General features: G+C 44.2%; 1 protein-coding gene and 1 pseudogene across 1 annotated transcript in view; one reads left to right on the top strand and one right to left on the bottom strand.

Annotated features, from left to right (window-relative positions):
- Positions 1-15,973, bottom strand: part of dlgap1a (discs, large (Drosophila) homolog-associated protein 1a) — a 365,484-nt gene that overhangs the window by 76,050 nt on the left and 273,461 nt on the right. Inside the window, exons 9-11 of the mRNA XM_056293184.1 lie at positions 13,183-13,255; positions 13,061-13,125; positions 9,545-9,627 (exon numbers count right to left, since the gene is read on the bottom strand). Of these exons, the coding sequence (XP_056149159.1) occupies positions 9,545-9,627; positions 13,061-13,125; positions 13,183-13,255 (221 nt within the window). The remainder of the gene's footprint in view (positions 1-9,544; positions 9,628-13,060; positions 13,126-13,182; positions 13,256-15,973) is intronic.
- On the top strand, positions 5,230-7,569 carry LOC130123427 (acireductone dioxygenase-like; annotated as a pseudogene).

The raw sequence follows: 15,973 nt of genomic DNA, 5'->3' as shown, positions 1-15,973 counted from the left end.
TGGCCTTAACTCATCTTCATTCAAATGCTTTGGCCAACCATTCAGTGTGAAGTGCTTCACTCTCTGTAGTACTGCATCAGTCTTTGTCTGTTGTGCAATCTCTTGTGAGGGCACTGGCACTTTATCCAAGAATGAAACCCTAAATACAGAACTATAATCTGAGTCTGCCTCTTGAGTCTGTAGTGGTAGACGCGATAATGCATCCGCATTTGCATGTTGTAAGGATGGCTTGTAACGTATGTCATACTGGTATGCTGCTAAAATTAATGACCACCTCTGCAGCCTAGCTGCTGCCAATGTAGGCACTCCAGTCTTGGGCCCTAGTATCTTTAGCAGTGGTTTGTGGTCTGTAAGCAGAGTAAACTTTTGTCCATACAGATAGTCATTAAACTTGGTCACCCCAAAGATGATACTAAGTGCTTCTTTCTCTATCCGAGAATAGCTGACTTCTGTTTTAGTGAGTGTCCTAGACACGTAGGCTATAGGTTTCTCACTGTTGTCTGGAAACTGATGTGAAATCACAGCACCTATGCCGTAAGGCGAAGCATCACATGCCAAAATTACAGGCAGTTTAGGATCATAATGTGTAAACACTGGCGCGGCTACAAGCTGTGCTTTAGTACGCTCAAACATCTCTTGACATTTTCTTGTCCAACCACTCTTTATCTTTATGGAGGAGCCCAGTCATAGGCTTAATCTCGCTGGACAGGTTTGGTATAAATTTGCCATAGTAATTGAGCATGGCTAAGTACGACCTCATTTCTGTCACATTTTTGGCACAGGAGCTTTGTCAATAGCCTCAGTTTTCTCTTTAATTGGGCGCACACCCTCGGCATCAATTACATGCCCGAGGTAGGCCACACTGTTCTGAAAAGAAGGCGCATGTCTCTTTGTTAAGCCTCAGCCCATGTTCTTCCAGTCTCTGTAACACTTGTTTAAGATTGCGCAGATTATCAACATATCGTCTAAGTAGCATACCACGCCATCAAGCCCTGGTAATACTTCATCCATAGTGTGCTCCAAATTAGCGGGCGCGCTAGCAACCCCATATGGCAAGCGGTTGCATACATAGAGACCTCTGTGTATATTGATGGTGAGAAACGGCTTACTTTTCTCATCCATGTCGAGCTGAGTGTAGGCCTGCGTCAAGTCAAGTTTAGTGAAATGCTTTCCACCTGCTAAAGTGGAGGATAAATCCTGCGGTTTTGGAAGTGGGTACTGATCTACATCAAGCCACTGATTTACCGTCACCTTATAATCTCCGCAAATGCGCACTGATCCATCTTTGTTCAGAATGCACACTAGCGGCGCAGCCCATTCACCACGCTGCACAGGAGAGATAATTCCCTGTTGTTCGAGTTCGGTTAACTTGTTATCCACGGCTTCACGCAGTGCATAAGGCACTGGCCTCGCTTTGCTAAATGTTGGTACAGCATCCGGTGATACACGCAAGGATGCAGTGAGGCCTTTTGCACGGCCCAGCTCTGCACTGAAAACTGCTCTGTGCTCTGAGCACACTTGCTCCACTGGCTCAGATGCGGCAACGCGATTCACTTTTTTTTTTTTCTAATGTATTTCTGATTTTTCACTTTTTTCTCCCAATTTAGTGGCCAATCGATCCCTAGTTTTTTTAGTTCAAACTCCACCCTCGTACTGCATGCGTTCGCCAACTGCATCTCTCCGGCCGGCAGTCTCGAAGGAGATGCCTCGCCACTTTCGTGACAAGGCGAGTCCAGGCCGAACCACTGCTTTTTCCGACACACCCAGAGAGACGCATTCATGTGACGAACACAAGCTGACTCCGCCCCCCTCCCGAAGACAGCGTTGCCAATTATTGCTGCTTCATCGAGTCCGGCCATAGTCGGATCTGACAAACGCGATTCACTTTTGACCAAACTAAGCTAAGCACTCGAATCCAGTCACGCCCCATCAGCACCGGTGCTTTACCACGGGCCACTAGCAAGGCAGCTGTAAATGCTGCTTCCCACATTGCACATTCACCAGGATTTTACCCCACAAAGCTAACGGTTGACAGTTATGAAGAAAGGCTTCTGCAACTCTTGTCTGCTAACCAAATTGAGCAAGATAGGAGAAGAGCCGTATTTTTGTCCGTGGTTGGACGGAAGAATTTAGCCTTGTTAAAGGACTTGATATCACCGACAAAGTTCGGTGAAGTTGCTTTTGCAACCTTGCTACAGACGTTGTGGGATTTTTACATGCCAAAGAAGAAGGTATTGGCGGAAAGATTTGCTTTTAGAAGCCGTCGACAACAGTCTGGAGAGGCTTTTGCTGATTACATTGCTAGCTTGGGAGGATTAGCTTCTATATGTAATTTTGGCACGAGCCTGGAGGAGCAGCTGCGAGATCAGCTTGTCATGGAAGTGGGGAGGCGTCTCCTTCGAGACTGCCGGCCGGAGAGATGCAGTTGGCGAACGCATGCAGTACGAGGGTGGGTGTTTGAACTAAAATAGGGATCGATTGACAGACGTTAAACCTGTCAGTTAATTTGCTTCCAAACATGATGTATCTTATTGGTCTGTTTCATAGATAACAAAATCACGCGCTTTTGATTGGCTCAGGGGTCTGACGAGTCAGCTAAGCAACCTGCCACTGGTTATGCTAGCTAAATGGTCGAATCTTAGCTCTAAAGTTTGCTTTCCAAAAGCAATGGAGCTGCCAAAAGCTACTAGTAAAGCAGGTAATAGCAGTAAAGTTAATATTCATAAAATCAGTGATTTTTTTGTTTCAACGTGTCCCGACTCAAAAAAAGAAGGGAAAAAAGGACGTTACAGATGATTTCCCGCAGCCAGCAGACCCACTGCCCTCCTCCTCGGAAACGGAGCCAGAGTTAGCAGACCCGCCGCCGTCCTCTACCTCGGAAACGTTTTCACACGACTTTGTGGATTATATTGGTGGGGAAATATCAGACGAACAGAGAAGAGAAATATACTCACTGGACTGGACGGCCAATATCGGACAAACATTCCCTACAAAACTAGGAGGTAAACTACGTTTCCAACGTCATAGGATTGACCAGTTTATCTGGCTAGTATACTCAACAAGGTCCGACGGTTGTTTCTGTAAGCACTGTGTTGCATTTGCAGTCGAGCATGTGGGCAAGGGAGGGCACAGAAAAGCTGGCAAGCTGATTAATGTCCACTTCTCAGACTGGAAACGTGTTGTTTAAGCCTTTCACACTTATGTTGTTTAGTCGGGACTTTCAGACTTTCCAGAAAAGTTCGAACCAGATTGCCAGATGGGAAACCTCTTGGGCCAGGGTACAGGGATCAAAGACTCGGTCTTTGGTCCAAGCTCAGGAGGTAGTCTCGGTTCAGACCAAGGTTCATGAATGTCTAATGTGAAATCAAAGGTTCGGACTTTGGGATCAATCATAGGAAGTGATAAAACAAACACAAACAGTAACACCTAGCAACAGCGAGCGTGCCTGGCAACAGCGAGCGCACCTGGCGGCAACAGCGAGCCAAAAGTTCAAGTCAAGGTCCGCTGGTATGAAAGCAAAAGTCCTGAACCTAATGACTATAAAATAACAGATGTGAAAGCACCAGAACCAGACTCTGGTTCAGACCCTGGTTCGGACTTTCAAGTGTGAAAGGGACCTTAGAGACGTTCAAAGACTATGCACAAAAGGCATATCATAAGGATGCATGTTTGAAAGCGGACAATTTCCAAATGGTTCTCAAAAATAAAATGGAAGCAATTTCATTGAGGCTAGATTCTGAGAGAAAAAAAACGGCAAGTCGAAGAAAACAGAGAAAAACTCAAAAGCATCATTGCAATGTTGATTTTTTGCGGTCGCCAAGAACTCGCCCTGAGAGGTGTTATTGATTCGGGACCAGTGACACTGAATGAGCCAACTCACAATGACGGAAATTTCAGGGCTTTACTCAGGTTTAGGGCTACATCTGGTGACACAGTACTGTTACAACACTTGGGTAAATGTGCAGCAAACGCTAGCTACTGCAGTCCTGACGTACAAAATGAAATAATCAGCATAATTGGAGATGTGATAACAAACAAACTGGTGCAGAAAGTAAACTCCGCGCAGTGTTTCGCTGTGTTGGCAGATGAAATGAAAGATGTTTCAGGGCGGGAGCAGCTTTCTGTCTGTGTCAGATACGTGAACCAGCATGACAGCCAATATAGCATCAGAGAGGATTTTTTGTCCTTTGTTGATATCGAGAAGTTAACCGGGGAGGCAATCGCCAATTCAATCGAAAGTCAGCTGACAAATGCAGGCGTTGATTTACAGTTTTTACGTGGCCAGGGATACGACAGCGCATCTGCCATGAGTGGCCGTTTAAATGGTGCCCAAGCTAAAATCAAAGAGAAGCACAAGCAAGCAGTTTATGTGCACTGTGCCAGCCACAGTTTGAATTTGGTCCTAAACAAGTGCTGCACTGTACAAATGGTGCGAAATTGCTTGGGAATTGTCTCGGAAATCTGCACTTTTTTCCATGATTCAGCTTTGCGGTCTGCATGCAGTCTGCGGCACGAGACGGAGCGTCTTTTACCCGACTGCAAGAAAACGCGACTGACGAAGTTGTGTGAAACGAGATGGGTCGAACGCCACGACGCAATAGTTACATTCAACGAGCTTTTAGACCCTGTGCGATCCAGCCTGCAGAAAATCAGTGAAACCTTCACAGGAGACACATCTGTCAAAGCCACTCAGCTCTTTAATTCAATTGACAATGCAGAATTCATGCTGTCCATGAATGTGAGTGAGAAGATGCTTGCAAAAACCTACCACCTGTCCACTTCCTTCAGAAGGAAAATTTTGACTTGGTGAGTTGCGTTTCAGCTGCTGATGCTGTTATTAAGCAGGCAGATGAGATGAGGGCTAACTCTGAGATGGAGTTCAGGCAGATTTTCCAAAAGACCTCTTCCCAAGCAGCCAAGTATGGGGTTGAATTTCGACCACGAAGAGGCATGGACTGCAGTGAGGATCCATTGAAGGCCTGTGAAAATCACTGCCGGCAAAAGCTTTTCATAGTCATGCCTGACTTTTATTCATCACAAATGAAGGGACGCTTCAGCAAACACAGAAATGTGATCTCCAACCTCTGCTCCTTACTGCCATCTAAGGTCAGCATGCTGAATGACAGCTCAACTCAAGCACTCTCCAACCTGTATTCTGACTTCCAGAAGTGTCACCACTTCTGGAAGTTGTAAAGTCAGAAATTGACACCTGGCGGGATAAATGGAAAGATGGAGGAGAGGAGCCCAAATCTCGAGCTCTGCCTATGTTTCATGCGTATTCAGGTTGTGACACAACATCTGCATTCAATGGAAAAGGTAAGAAGTCAGCTTGGCGGTCCTGGCAAGCCTATGATGATGCAACAGAAACATTTGTCTATCTGGCAAAGCATCCCTTCCAGCAACTAGATGTTGACTGCGAGCAGTTCCAGAAGCTTGAAAGACTGACTGTAATCCTATATGACAAATCCAGTCCTTTGAGCTCCATCAACCGTAAAAGAAAGGAACTCTTCTGTCAAGAGAATCGGTCAATGGAGAAACTACCTTCCACTCAAGATGCCCTACTGCAGCATATGAAACGGGCAGTGTATCAAGCAGGGATCTGGGCAACCAGCACACAACCCCAGCAAGTGATTCCCTCTCCACAGGACTATGGATGGACCAAGGAATCGGGGTCATGGGTGCCAGTTTGGTTGACCATTCCAGAGGTCTCCAGAGCATGCAGAGAGCTGATCAAATGCTCTTGTAAAGGGGACTGTAGCACCTGCAAATGCAGCAATGCAAATTTGGACTGTTCATCACTTTATAAATGCAACTGTAACAAATAGACACCAAGTACAGTAACGCACAACACTACACCAAGTTTTCACATTATGATGCATGTTTGTTTGAATTTATCATTGCATTAAAGGTATTATTGATTATACTTCATGTTCTGGGTCTTTAATAATGTTAAAGAAGTCAACTTTATCAGATTTGGATGTAATTTGGTCATTTTATGATGCATATAGGCTGCATTTTACTAGGCAAATTTTCACATATTTCATGACATTGATAGTCTTGCAAATTACTATTTTAAATAGATATTTGCCAGGGGCTCCTAGGCTAAAATTCAATAACTGACCCTAAGGAAACATCATGCAAAAAATGGCGCTTTTGTGCGCTCCGTAACGATCATGTCACTAAGCCACTGGACTAATGTGTGAAAAACATACATATTTACAAAAAGCTCGCGGCAAAACTCGCCACATCACACATATCTAAAACACCAGACCAGTGAAAGTACTTTTTCTTTTACTAAAACTAGCCCAGAGTGGCAACTATATGAATATAACTTCATTCTCTCACCTTCAAACTTTGGTGTCTTTCCTTCTAATCTTTGGTCTCAAAGTGTTGCATAGACATTTAAAAGTTATCTGACACATCCTGACGTTTTCCAGCCAGTCCTTCTCGCTACAGGCATTGTTCACTATGGGATCCCACCAAGTAGATGATCTCTTCTTCACCCACAGTGCTATATCGACATGGGTACTAATGGGAACATTTTTGAACAAGAAAAATAACATCGTCTTCCACTTTGCTTTTTGGAAATGGGCCTTGGATCAGTACCGTGTTTAGAAATCTGATCAAATGAATCACAGTTGGCAAGGGGTGTGCTTTCAGGTTGTTGCTATTTGGTATCGCTTCAAGCCATTACAAAGTAACAAGTTAGTCATCAGAATTCTGGACTTCAAGCAACTGGTTTTTAGTGTGAAAGCTCAGAGGACTGATCCGCAATCCATGCGGCTGTAGTCCATCCAAAGCAAAGGGGAAAAGTGTGAAAGCCCTATCAGATCTGAGAATCCTGCAAGCATTACATAAATAAACATGTGATTGTGAGACTAGTCAAACGTACGAAATTGAGAAGAAGAAATTGTATGAGTGAAGGAAGTATGGCTATAGTGTCATATGGAAACAACCACCAGCAGCAGCTTTGCACTCCCGCTCAAACCAAACTGCGAAAACCAGACACAAGGAGTGAAACTCCCCCTCCAGGTGAAGCACCATCCCAATAGAGGCTTGGTACATGGACAACTCTGACGAGGATCAGAGACTGCCGCACAGATGCAGCCCAAACCAGCCCGTGTCCTCGGAGGAGCTGCAGAAGCTCTGTGTTATCTACTGGAAGCTAAATGCTGATATCTATGAAATGGATCCACAGTTGGCAAAGAGCCGCAAAAACAAAGGCTACTCCTTCATGAACAAGATTACTATTCACAAGGACAAGCTGCCAAACTATGAAGAAAAGGTGAAGATGTGCTTTGAGGAGCACCTCCACTTGGATGATGAGATCTGCTACAGCCTCGATGGGCGGGGCTACTTTGATGTCAGGGACAAATCAGGATCTCCATGAACAAGGGAGACCTCATCATCATACCTGCCGGCATGTAAAACCGCTTTACTTTGGATGAGACTAACTACATTCAAGTCATGAGACTCTTTGTTGGGGAGCCTGTGTGAAAGGCTTATCCCCGTCCAGCTGAGGACTTTGAAATTTGTCAGATGTATAAGGCCTCTATACAGTGGACCTGAGACTGAGCTGCAGGACACCACCTGCGTTACAAGTCAGATGCCTCATCATTTTGTCGGTTTGATCATAGAGTAATTCTGCACTTGAGACAATGTAATGTTTAATATGTGTAGAGGTACATGAGACCCCAGAGGACTCTATGGAATAGAGGATCCTTTATCGTCAGCTAAACGTTCAGTTATGTAAAGCGCTCCAGGGTTTTGTGGTTTACCATGAAATTACTTACAGAGACAGCCTCTAGTGCCTTCAACAGCACAGACTTTGTAACATTGGTTACTGACTATTGACAAAGGACCGCTCCCCCTTAATTATGAAATCCTATATGCAACTATCAGTTGAGTTCACATTTTTTATTGAAGAACTGCTGTCAGTTGGTGGACATGAAATATTGACATAAAATGTTTGGATGGAGTATTTCGGTACATCTCTGCTAGATTGATAGATGAAACCTAAAAATGTTCATTAAGCAAATAAAACTGCTGCTACTCAAGAAAAAAAGAGGAGTTGTCAGGTAGTGAACAAGTGAAAATTATATTGTAAAGTCAAAATTCCAAGTAAATTTGCATGTGCTGGCAATCTGACCCAGTAGGATGCTCAACACAAAGACAAAAAAGGACATAATATGTAATATTCTAAAGTAGATAGTAAATATGAATACTTAGAAATATCACTAAAAGAGTATGTGTGTACCTGTCAATATCTATTTTCCTTACAAGCGGAAAAAAAACATCTGCATTTTGCGGGACTGATATACAGTGATGACACGTGCCTACTACATGTACTGAATTTACATTTTACCAGAATGTGGTCCCTTTCCATCCCTAATATAAGAAAGAGGAGGACTCTCATGTTGACTCTCACCGGCTTGGTTGAAAAGGGACCGAAGACAAGAATGACAAGGGCCAGGACAAGATTTTTTTTTCTTCCGGTGTGGGAAGAAGATGGTGCAAACTCGTGTTTGTGGCGGCCTCACCCTGTTCCAACTATGCAGTGTCTTTGTCCACGTCCACATCTGACTTTGTGTCATTGTGTGAAGAACTTTTATGAGGATTTATGTCTGTGATCGTCGATTTTCATTTGATGGCTGGGGGAGCTGGTATTGGGTCGGCTGGGAGAGCGGGGCAGGCTAAGCTAACTGCTAGCCCACGCAGAGCGGCAGTTCCGACAACATCAAGATAACATCGAGGGCAGTCTGGCGGGGGCCTCACCTAGTATCGATTGTGCAGTGTTTTTGTCTGCGTCTGCATTTGTGTTGTCGTGTGGAGTGCGAGGGAGGTGTGTCGAAGGCTGGGAGAGCTGGCGCTGGATCGGCTGACGGAGCCTGGTCTGCTGCATATTGTGGACCCAAACACCACGGTCCTGACCGGAGCTGTGCCCAAAGAGGAAACACCGAGGGCAGCCTGACAGGATGCAGAAGCGGGGCAGGCTAAGCTAACTGCTAGCCCATGCAGACCGGCAATTCCCACAGTCATCCTGGCTGGTGTTCGTTCTCTTGGACAGTGTTTTTTTTAAATTTTTTTAATTGTGTTGCAAATTTACTGAATGGACTGTGTTGTTGACTGTTGTGTGTTTTTGCTTTGGTCCCTCTGGTTTTGTGTGTTTTTGATGGTGTCGTTTTTGGGAGGTGTTGGATATGTGTTTTTGTCTTTGTGTTGCACTGCTGTGGGCTGAGAGAAACAACATTTAATCTCTTTTGAGTACGCCAGTATATGAATGAGGCGACAATAAATTGTCCCTGATTCCTGAAGGGAGGCAGCTCAGAGGCGAGTGGAACCATCACATTAGACAAGTTGTGCATCCTCCTCCCTTTAGCTGGAAATACATTCGGTATTTAAAACTAACTCCACTCTACAAGTCTTTATATTTTACCCTACGAGAGCAATAATGACTAAACCTCTGCCAGTCTCCTGTACCGTCAAACTGAACGGTTTAAATGGTAATAGAGCAAATAGAAGTACAACCACATGGGTGACTCACCCTCTGTCATCCTCCACCTGGACTCCTACGGAGGTGAACTTAGAAGGGTCTTCTGCATCCAGAGCATCCTGCGGCCCATCCACCTCCAAAGGAAACACAATACATCCAAAAAGTGAAAACAAATGAAACCAACTCTACATGAATTCCTGTCAAATATTGAATCCTCCGAGACTAGCTAGGCTGCAGGTGCTGATGGGAAAAGCTAATGGAGACTTCTAGAAATTAACATAAAACCAAGCAAATCACATTTGAATAAATCTAATCTTCACTGATTCTCTCTCTCTCTCTCTCTCTCTCTCTCTCTCTCTCTCTCTCTCTCTCTCTCTCTCTCTCTCTCTCTCTCTCTCTCTCTCTCTCACTCACACACACACACACACACACACACGTTTGGGGTTATCAATAGCAATACACAGAGATTGATTAATAAATGTACATCCACTTGTACATATGTATTCACTAGAGGACCCGCCCCCTTCCTTGGTCCATACATCTTCAGCATTTTCAGGATCCTGATGAAGGGGGATTTGGTCTACTGGGTCAAGGTACTTGTTATATGGTCAGTAGTTAATAGCATAGATTGCCATTAAAAGTTATTCTCCCTGAATGTACTTTATTGTGAGGATACTGTTGTAGTGATAGAAATATGCACCCTCACTATTTCCCATCCTACTACAGCTTACATCAGTGTTTTTCACAGCTCATATGTATCCAAGTATACATCAGTGCTCATATGTATCCATGTATACATCAGTGCTCATATGTATCCAAGTATACAGCAGTGCTCATATGTATCCATGTATACATCAGTGCTCATATGTATCCAAGTATACAGCAGTGCTCATATGTATCCATGTATACATCAGTGCTCATATGTATCCATGTATTCATTCATTCTGGCCAGCTGTGTGTGCAGGTTGAGCCACACATCATTTACATCCTATTAGATTATACCCAGCAGCCATGGAGCAGTTTATTCCTGTTACATGTCAGTGTGAGCACGACACGAAGTACTGCAGCAGCCACAGAGCAGTTTATTCCTGTTACATGTCAGTGTGAGCATGACACGAAGTACTGCAGCAGCCATGGGAATAGTTTATTCCTTCTACATGTCAGTGTGAGCATGACATGAAGTACTGCAGCAGCCACAGAGCAGTTTATTCCTTCTACATGTCAGTGTGAGCACGACATGCAGTACTGCAGCAGCCACGGAGCAGTTTATTCCTGTTACATGTCAGTGTGAGCACGACACGAAGTACTGCAGCAGCCACAGAGCAGTTTATTCCTGTTACATGTCAGTGTGAGCATGACACGAAGTACTGCAGCAGCCACGGGAATAGTTTATTCCTTCTACATGTCAGTGTGAGCACGACATGCAGTACTGCAGCAGCCACGGAGCAGTTTATTCCTGTTACATGTCAGTGTGAGCATGACATGCAGTACTGCAGCAGCCACGGAGCAGTTTATTCCTGTTACATGTCAGTGTGAGCATGACATGAAGTACTGCAGCAGCCACAGAGCAGTTTATTCCTGTTACATGTCAGTGTGAGCATGACATGAAGTACTGCAGCAGCCACAGAGCAGTTTATTCCTGTTACATGTCAGTGTGAGCACGACATGAAGTACTGCAGCAGCCACAGAGCAGTTTATTCCTGTTACATGTCAGTGTGAGCATGACATGAAGTACTGCAGCAGCTACGGAGCAGTTTATTCCTGTTACATGTCAGTGTGAGCACGACATGAAGTACTGCAGCAGCCACAGAGCAGTTTATTCCTGTTACATGTCAGTGTGAGCACGACATGAAGTACTGCAGCAGCCACAGAGCAGTTTATTCCTGTTACATGTCAGTGTGAGCATGACATGAAGTACTGCAGCAGCTACGGAGCAGTTTATTCCTGTTGTGTGAGCATGACATGAAGTATTGCAGCAGCCACAGAGCAGTTTATTCCTGTTACATGTACAGAGCAGTTTATTCCTGTTACATGTCAGTGTGAACATGACATGAAGTACTGCAGCAGCCACGGAGCAGTTTATTCCTGTTACATGTACAGAGCAGTTTATTCCTGTTACATGTCAGTGTGAGCACGACATGAAGTACTGCAGCAGCCACGGGAATAGTTTATTCCTTCTACATGTCAGTGTGAGCACGACATTAAGTACTGCAGCAGCCACAGAGCAGTTTATTCCTGTTACATGTACAGAGCAGTTTATTCCTGTTACATGTCAGTGTGAGCACGACATGAAGTACTGCAGCAGCTACGGAGCAGTTTATTCCTGTTACATGTCAGTGTGAGCATGACATGAAGTACTGCAGCAGCTACGGAGCAGTTTATTCCTGTTACATGTACAGAGCAGTTTATTCCTGTTACATGTCAGTGTGAGCACGACATGAAGTACTGCAGCAGCCATGGAGCAGTTTATTCCTGTTACATGTCAGTGTGAGCATGACATGAAGTACTGCAGCAGCCACAGAGCAGTTTATTCCTGTTACATGTCAGTGTGAGCATGACATGAAGTACTGCAGCAGCTACGGAGCAGTGTATTCCTGTTGTGTGAGCATGACATGAAGTACTGCAGCAGCCACAGAGCAGTTTATTCCTGTTACATGTACAGAGCAGTTTATTCCTGTTACATGTCAGTGTGAACATGACATGAAGTACTGCAGCAGCCACGGAGCAGTTTATTCCTGTTACATGTACAGAGCAGTTTATTCCTGTTACACGTCAGTGTGAGCACGACATGAAGTACTGCAGCAGCTACGGAGCAGTTTATTCCTGTTACATGTCAGTGTGAGCATGACATGAAGTACTGCAGCAGCTACGGAGCAGTTTATTCCTGTTACATGTACAGAGCAGTTTATTCCTGTTACATGTCAGTGTGAGCACGACATGAAGTACTGCAGCAGCCATGGAGCAGTTTATTCCTGTTACATGTACAGAGCAGTTTATTCCTGTTACATGTCAGTGTGAGCATGACATGAAGTACTGCAGCAGCCATTTATGTTGAACGTTTGTTCTTGGTAATGCAACAAGTAATCCCCATTTTCTTTTCTTCTTTTTTGTTTTTGTAATTATCCATCCCTTGAGTTTAATTACACAAGTAAACGGTAAAGATAGGTGTATAACAACAATATCCGCCACAGGAGGGCAGTAGAGAACACAAAGATGAAAGATCAAACTTCACTACATGTGCTGCTGCTGGTGTAATTATTAGCATTTGTACCGCTACTTCTTACAAAACAACAATAACTACATTTAGATTGTACTTTTTGTTATATAGACAAAACACTATATAATATAATACTAGTATAATACTCATAGCCAGGTGAAGAACAGCAAATTTAAATACAAATAAATGTCTCCATACGAAGTTACATACATGCACACATAAAGCCATACACACAGATTTATCTGTGCTCCTTTTCTTATCCCACTCACCTCCTCTTCCCCTTCCTCCATTTGCATTACACTCCTCATCCTCTGTTCCCCACTCAACTCCTCTAGCACTTTGGTTAATACCTGAATGCCTACGGAGAGACAGTTCCCCTTCCTGAGAGCTTCCTTCCTGCGGTCAATGGGGGGGTCTTCCCTGTAGTGATGGTCTTCCCTGTAATGGTGGTCTTCAGCTAAGCGCCCCCTGCTGAGGGCTGCAGACATGGGGCTGCTGACTGTGATGGTGTTGGGGCTGACATGATGGCTGGCTGGACCATGAATCTGCCAGGGGTGGAAAACACAAGACACATGAGTCGACACCGCTGTTGTGCTGTTTTGACTGTCTTGTGTTTAACACGTTTTCATTGACTGACTATGAAGTACACCTAACACTACAGTACAGTACAGTACAGTGCAGTACAGTGCAGTACAGTACAGTACAGTGCAGTACAGTGCAGTGCAGTACAGTACAGTAGTGTTCACTTGCTTTACAAAAGCTATATATATTCAAGTCAGACCGAAACTGGAACACTCATATTTTCCAACATCACTTCCTACTTTAACCATCATGCATTATGTACTTTCACTTTCTACTGAAAAAAGAAATGGTATGTGTTATTCTGAATCACGTGACTTCTTCATTGACAATGAACAGCTCCGCCATGTTGGAGGAAGCGAGACCTCCACAACCACTGTTCACACTGGAGTTCTCATGTCACTCTGAGTTCACAAGAACCACATATTAAGTGAAAATCGGACAAACGTACGAAATGAGCATCGCAGTTGACAGCCACTCTTCAAAAAACAGTTTGTAAAATAAACTTTACAATATTCTGGCCTAACGGCACAAAGGGTCAGACTGGAACCAGGGAAACAGCGAGGAAATTAACCATTGTAAGACATGAACCAGGAGAGCTGCTGTGTATGACTCACACTGTGTCACTCTGACTGTCTACAACACGTTTAGCATCGCACTGACACCAACACCGTACCCTGTGACCGGAGCCGCTGTCCTCCAACATGGCGGATGTGTCGCCATCACCTGATATGTGACGTAGTACGAGAATTACCCAGAAGGGTAGAACTGAGTTAAAAAAAAAAAAGAATTGAGGTTTTCATTTTCTTAAGAATTCACTTTTTTCAGTTTCTCTCAATCCATCCATCCATCCATTTTCCATCCATCCATTATCCATCCATTCATCCATCCATTATCCATCCATCCATCCATCCATTATCCAAGCCGCTTATCCTACTCAGGCTCCATCTTTCATAGTTTTCAGAATTTTACAGTCAAAGCTTAAAATAACTTTCCCTGTTTCCTGGCTTCCCATTGGCAGCCAGTGTAAAGGATGCACAGAGCTGAAATGTGCACTTCCCACCTCTCTATGCATCCTTCCAGAAAGTCTGTGTATCCTTCCAGAAAGTCTATGCTTCCTTCCAGAAAGTCTGTGCATCCTTCCAGAAAGTCTGTGCATCCTTCCAGAAAGTCTATTAACCATTCCAGAAAGTCTATGCATCCTTCCAGAAAGTCTGTGCATCCTTCCAGAAAGTCTATTAATCATTCCAGAAAGTCTGTGCATCCTTCCAGAAAGTCTATTAACCATTCCAGAAAGTCTGTGCATCCTTCCAGAAAGTCTGTGCATCCTTACAGAAAGTCTATTAATCATTCCAGAAAGTCTGTGCATCCTTCCAGAAAGTCTGTGCATCCTTACAGAAAGTCTATTAATCATTCCAGAAAGTCTGTGCATCCTTCCAGAAAGTCTGTGCATCCTTCCAGAAAGTCTGTGCATCCTTCCGGAAAGTCTGTGCATCCTTACAGAAAGTCTGTGCATCCTTCCAGAAAGTCTGTGCATATTTACAGAAAGTCTGTGCATCCTTACAGAAAGTCTGTGCATCCTTCCAGAAAGTCTGTGCATCTTTACAGAAAGTCTGTGCATCCTTACAGAAAGTCTATGAATCATTCCAGAAAGTCTGTGCATCCTTCCGGAAAGTATGTGCATCATTCCAGAAAGTCTATGAATCCTTTATATATGTTGTCTTTCCCTGACAGTTTGAGAAGCTGAGCTACAGGACCTGCAGATCCATATTAATATTTACCTGCTCACCCTCCATATTCACCCTGTTAAGCGTCTATATATGACCCATGCTGAATCACTTATTTCATAAATAAAACAAAACAAATGCCTGAGTCATAGATGATCCCTACAACCCCATTACAGATTTGTGGCGTTGGAAGTCGCCGTGTATTCACATCACTAGTCTACTTGTTGTGCCCTGAGACTGGTGACTCTTGACATGAGCAGTGGTCACAAGGTGACTGTTCAGTCCTCTGAGACGCCTGTAGGCTGAATCACACATAACCTGCTACCTGCTGACTCCATCGCTAGTCACGCTGGATGAAAGCGTTGGCTAAATGACAAAACACAAAAGTAATGATGTCCGTATAACATGTCCCTGATCCCGTCCGGTCCTGAGGGTTTCCTTTTCTTGTGGACTAGACATCATAGGTACTCTCCTCAGGCATACTGGGGATCAACGTTTCTGAGAAGTCAAGTGCCAAAAAGAAACCCGCCACTAGATGGCAGTAGTGGTTCGCCGAAAATGCACTCTTCTAGCTCAGTCACATTGATGAGTCCAGGTCAACATTATGAAGACTAAACTGGCTCACGTTTGAGTCCAGTTAGAGATCCTAAGATTAATGTGTAAAGCGACATTTGGGTTTGTTCCCATATTCTAAAAATGGACGAACCCTTTTGGAGAACTGACTTAATGACCACGACATGACCACGTGTCTGCATAAAACGGTATAGACAAAAACCAGCATGGTGATGCACATGAAAGCTGGAGCTGCACCATGTTGGAAACCGGAAGTGATACTGGGAAGAGTAGTCTACTGGTGCTTCAGCGTGGAGCCCACAAGCTTCTGCACAGTTTCTTGAAGACATTTTGTGAAAACAGATGTTTAATAATGGTGCTTAAGTGTCCACCCTGATTACATCC

Source organism: Lampris incognitus, chromosome 14, assembly GCF_029633865.1.
Source record: "Lampris incognitus isolate fLamInc1 chromosome 14, fLamInc1.hap2, whole genome shotgun sequence".
NCBI lineage: Eukaryota > Metazoa > Chordata > Actinopteri > Lampriformes > Lampridae > Lampris > Lampris incognitus.
Note: the sequence above shows the minus strand (reverse complement) of the source record. Positions and strands in the feature narration are given on the sequence as shown.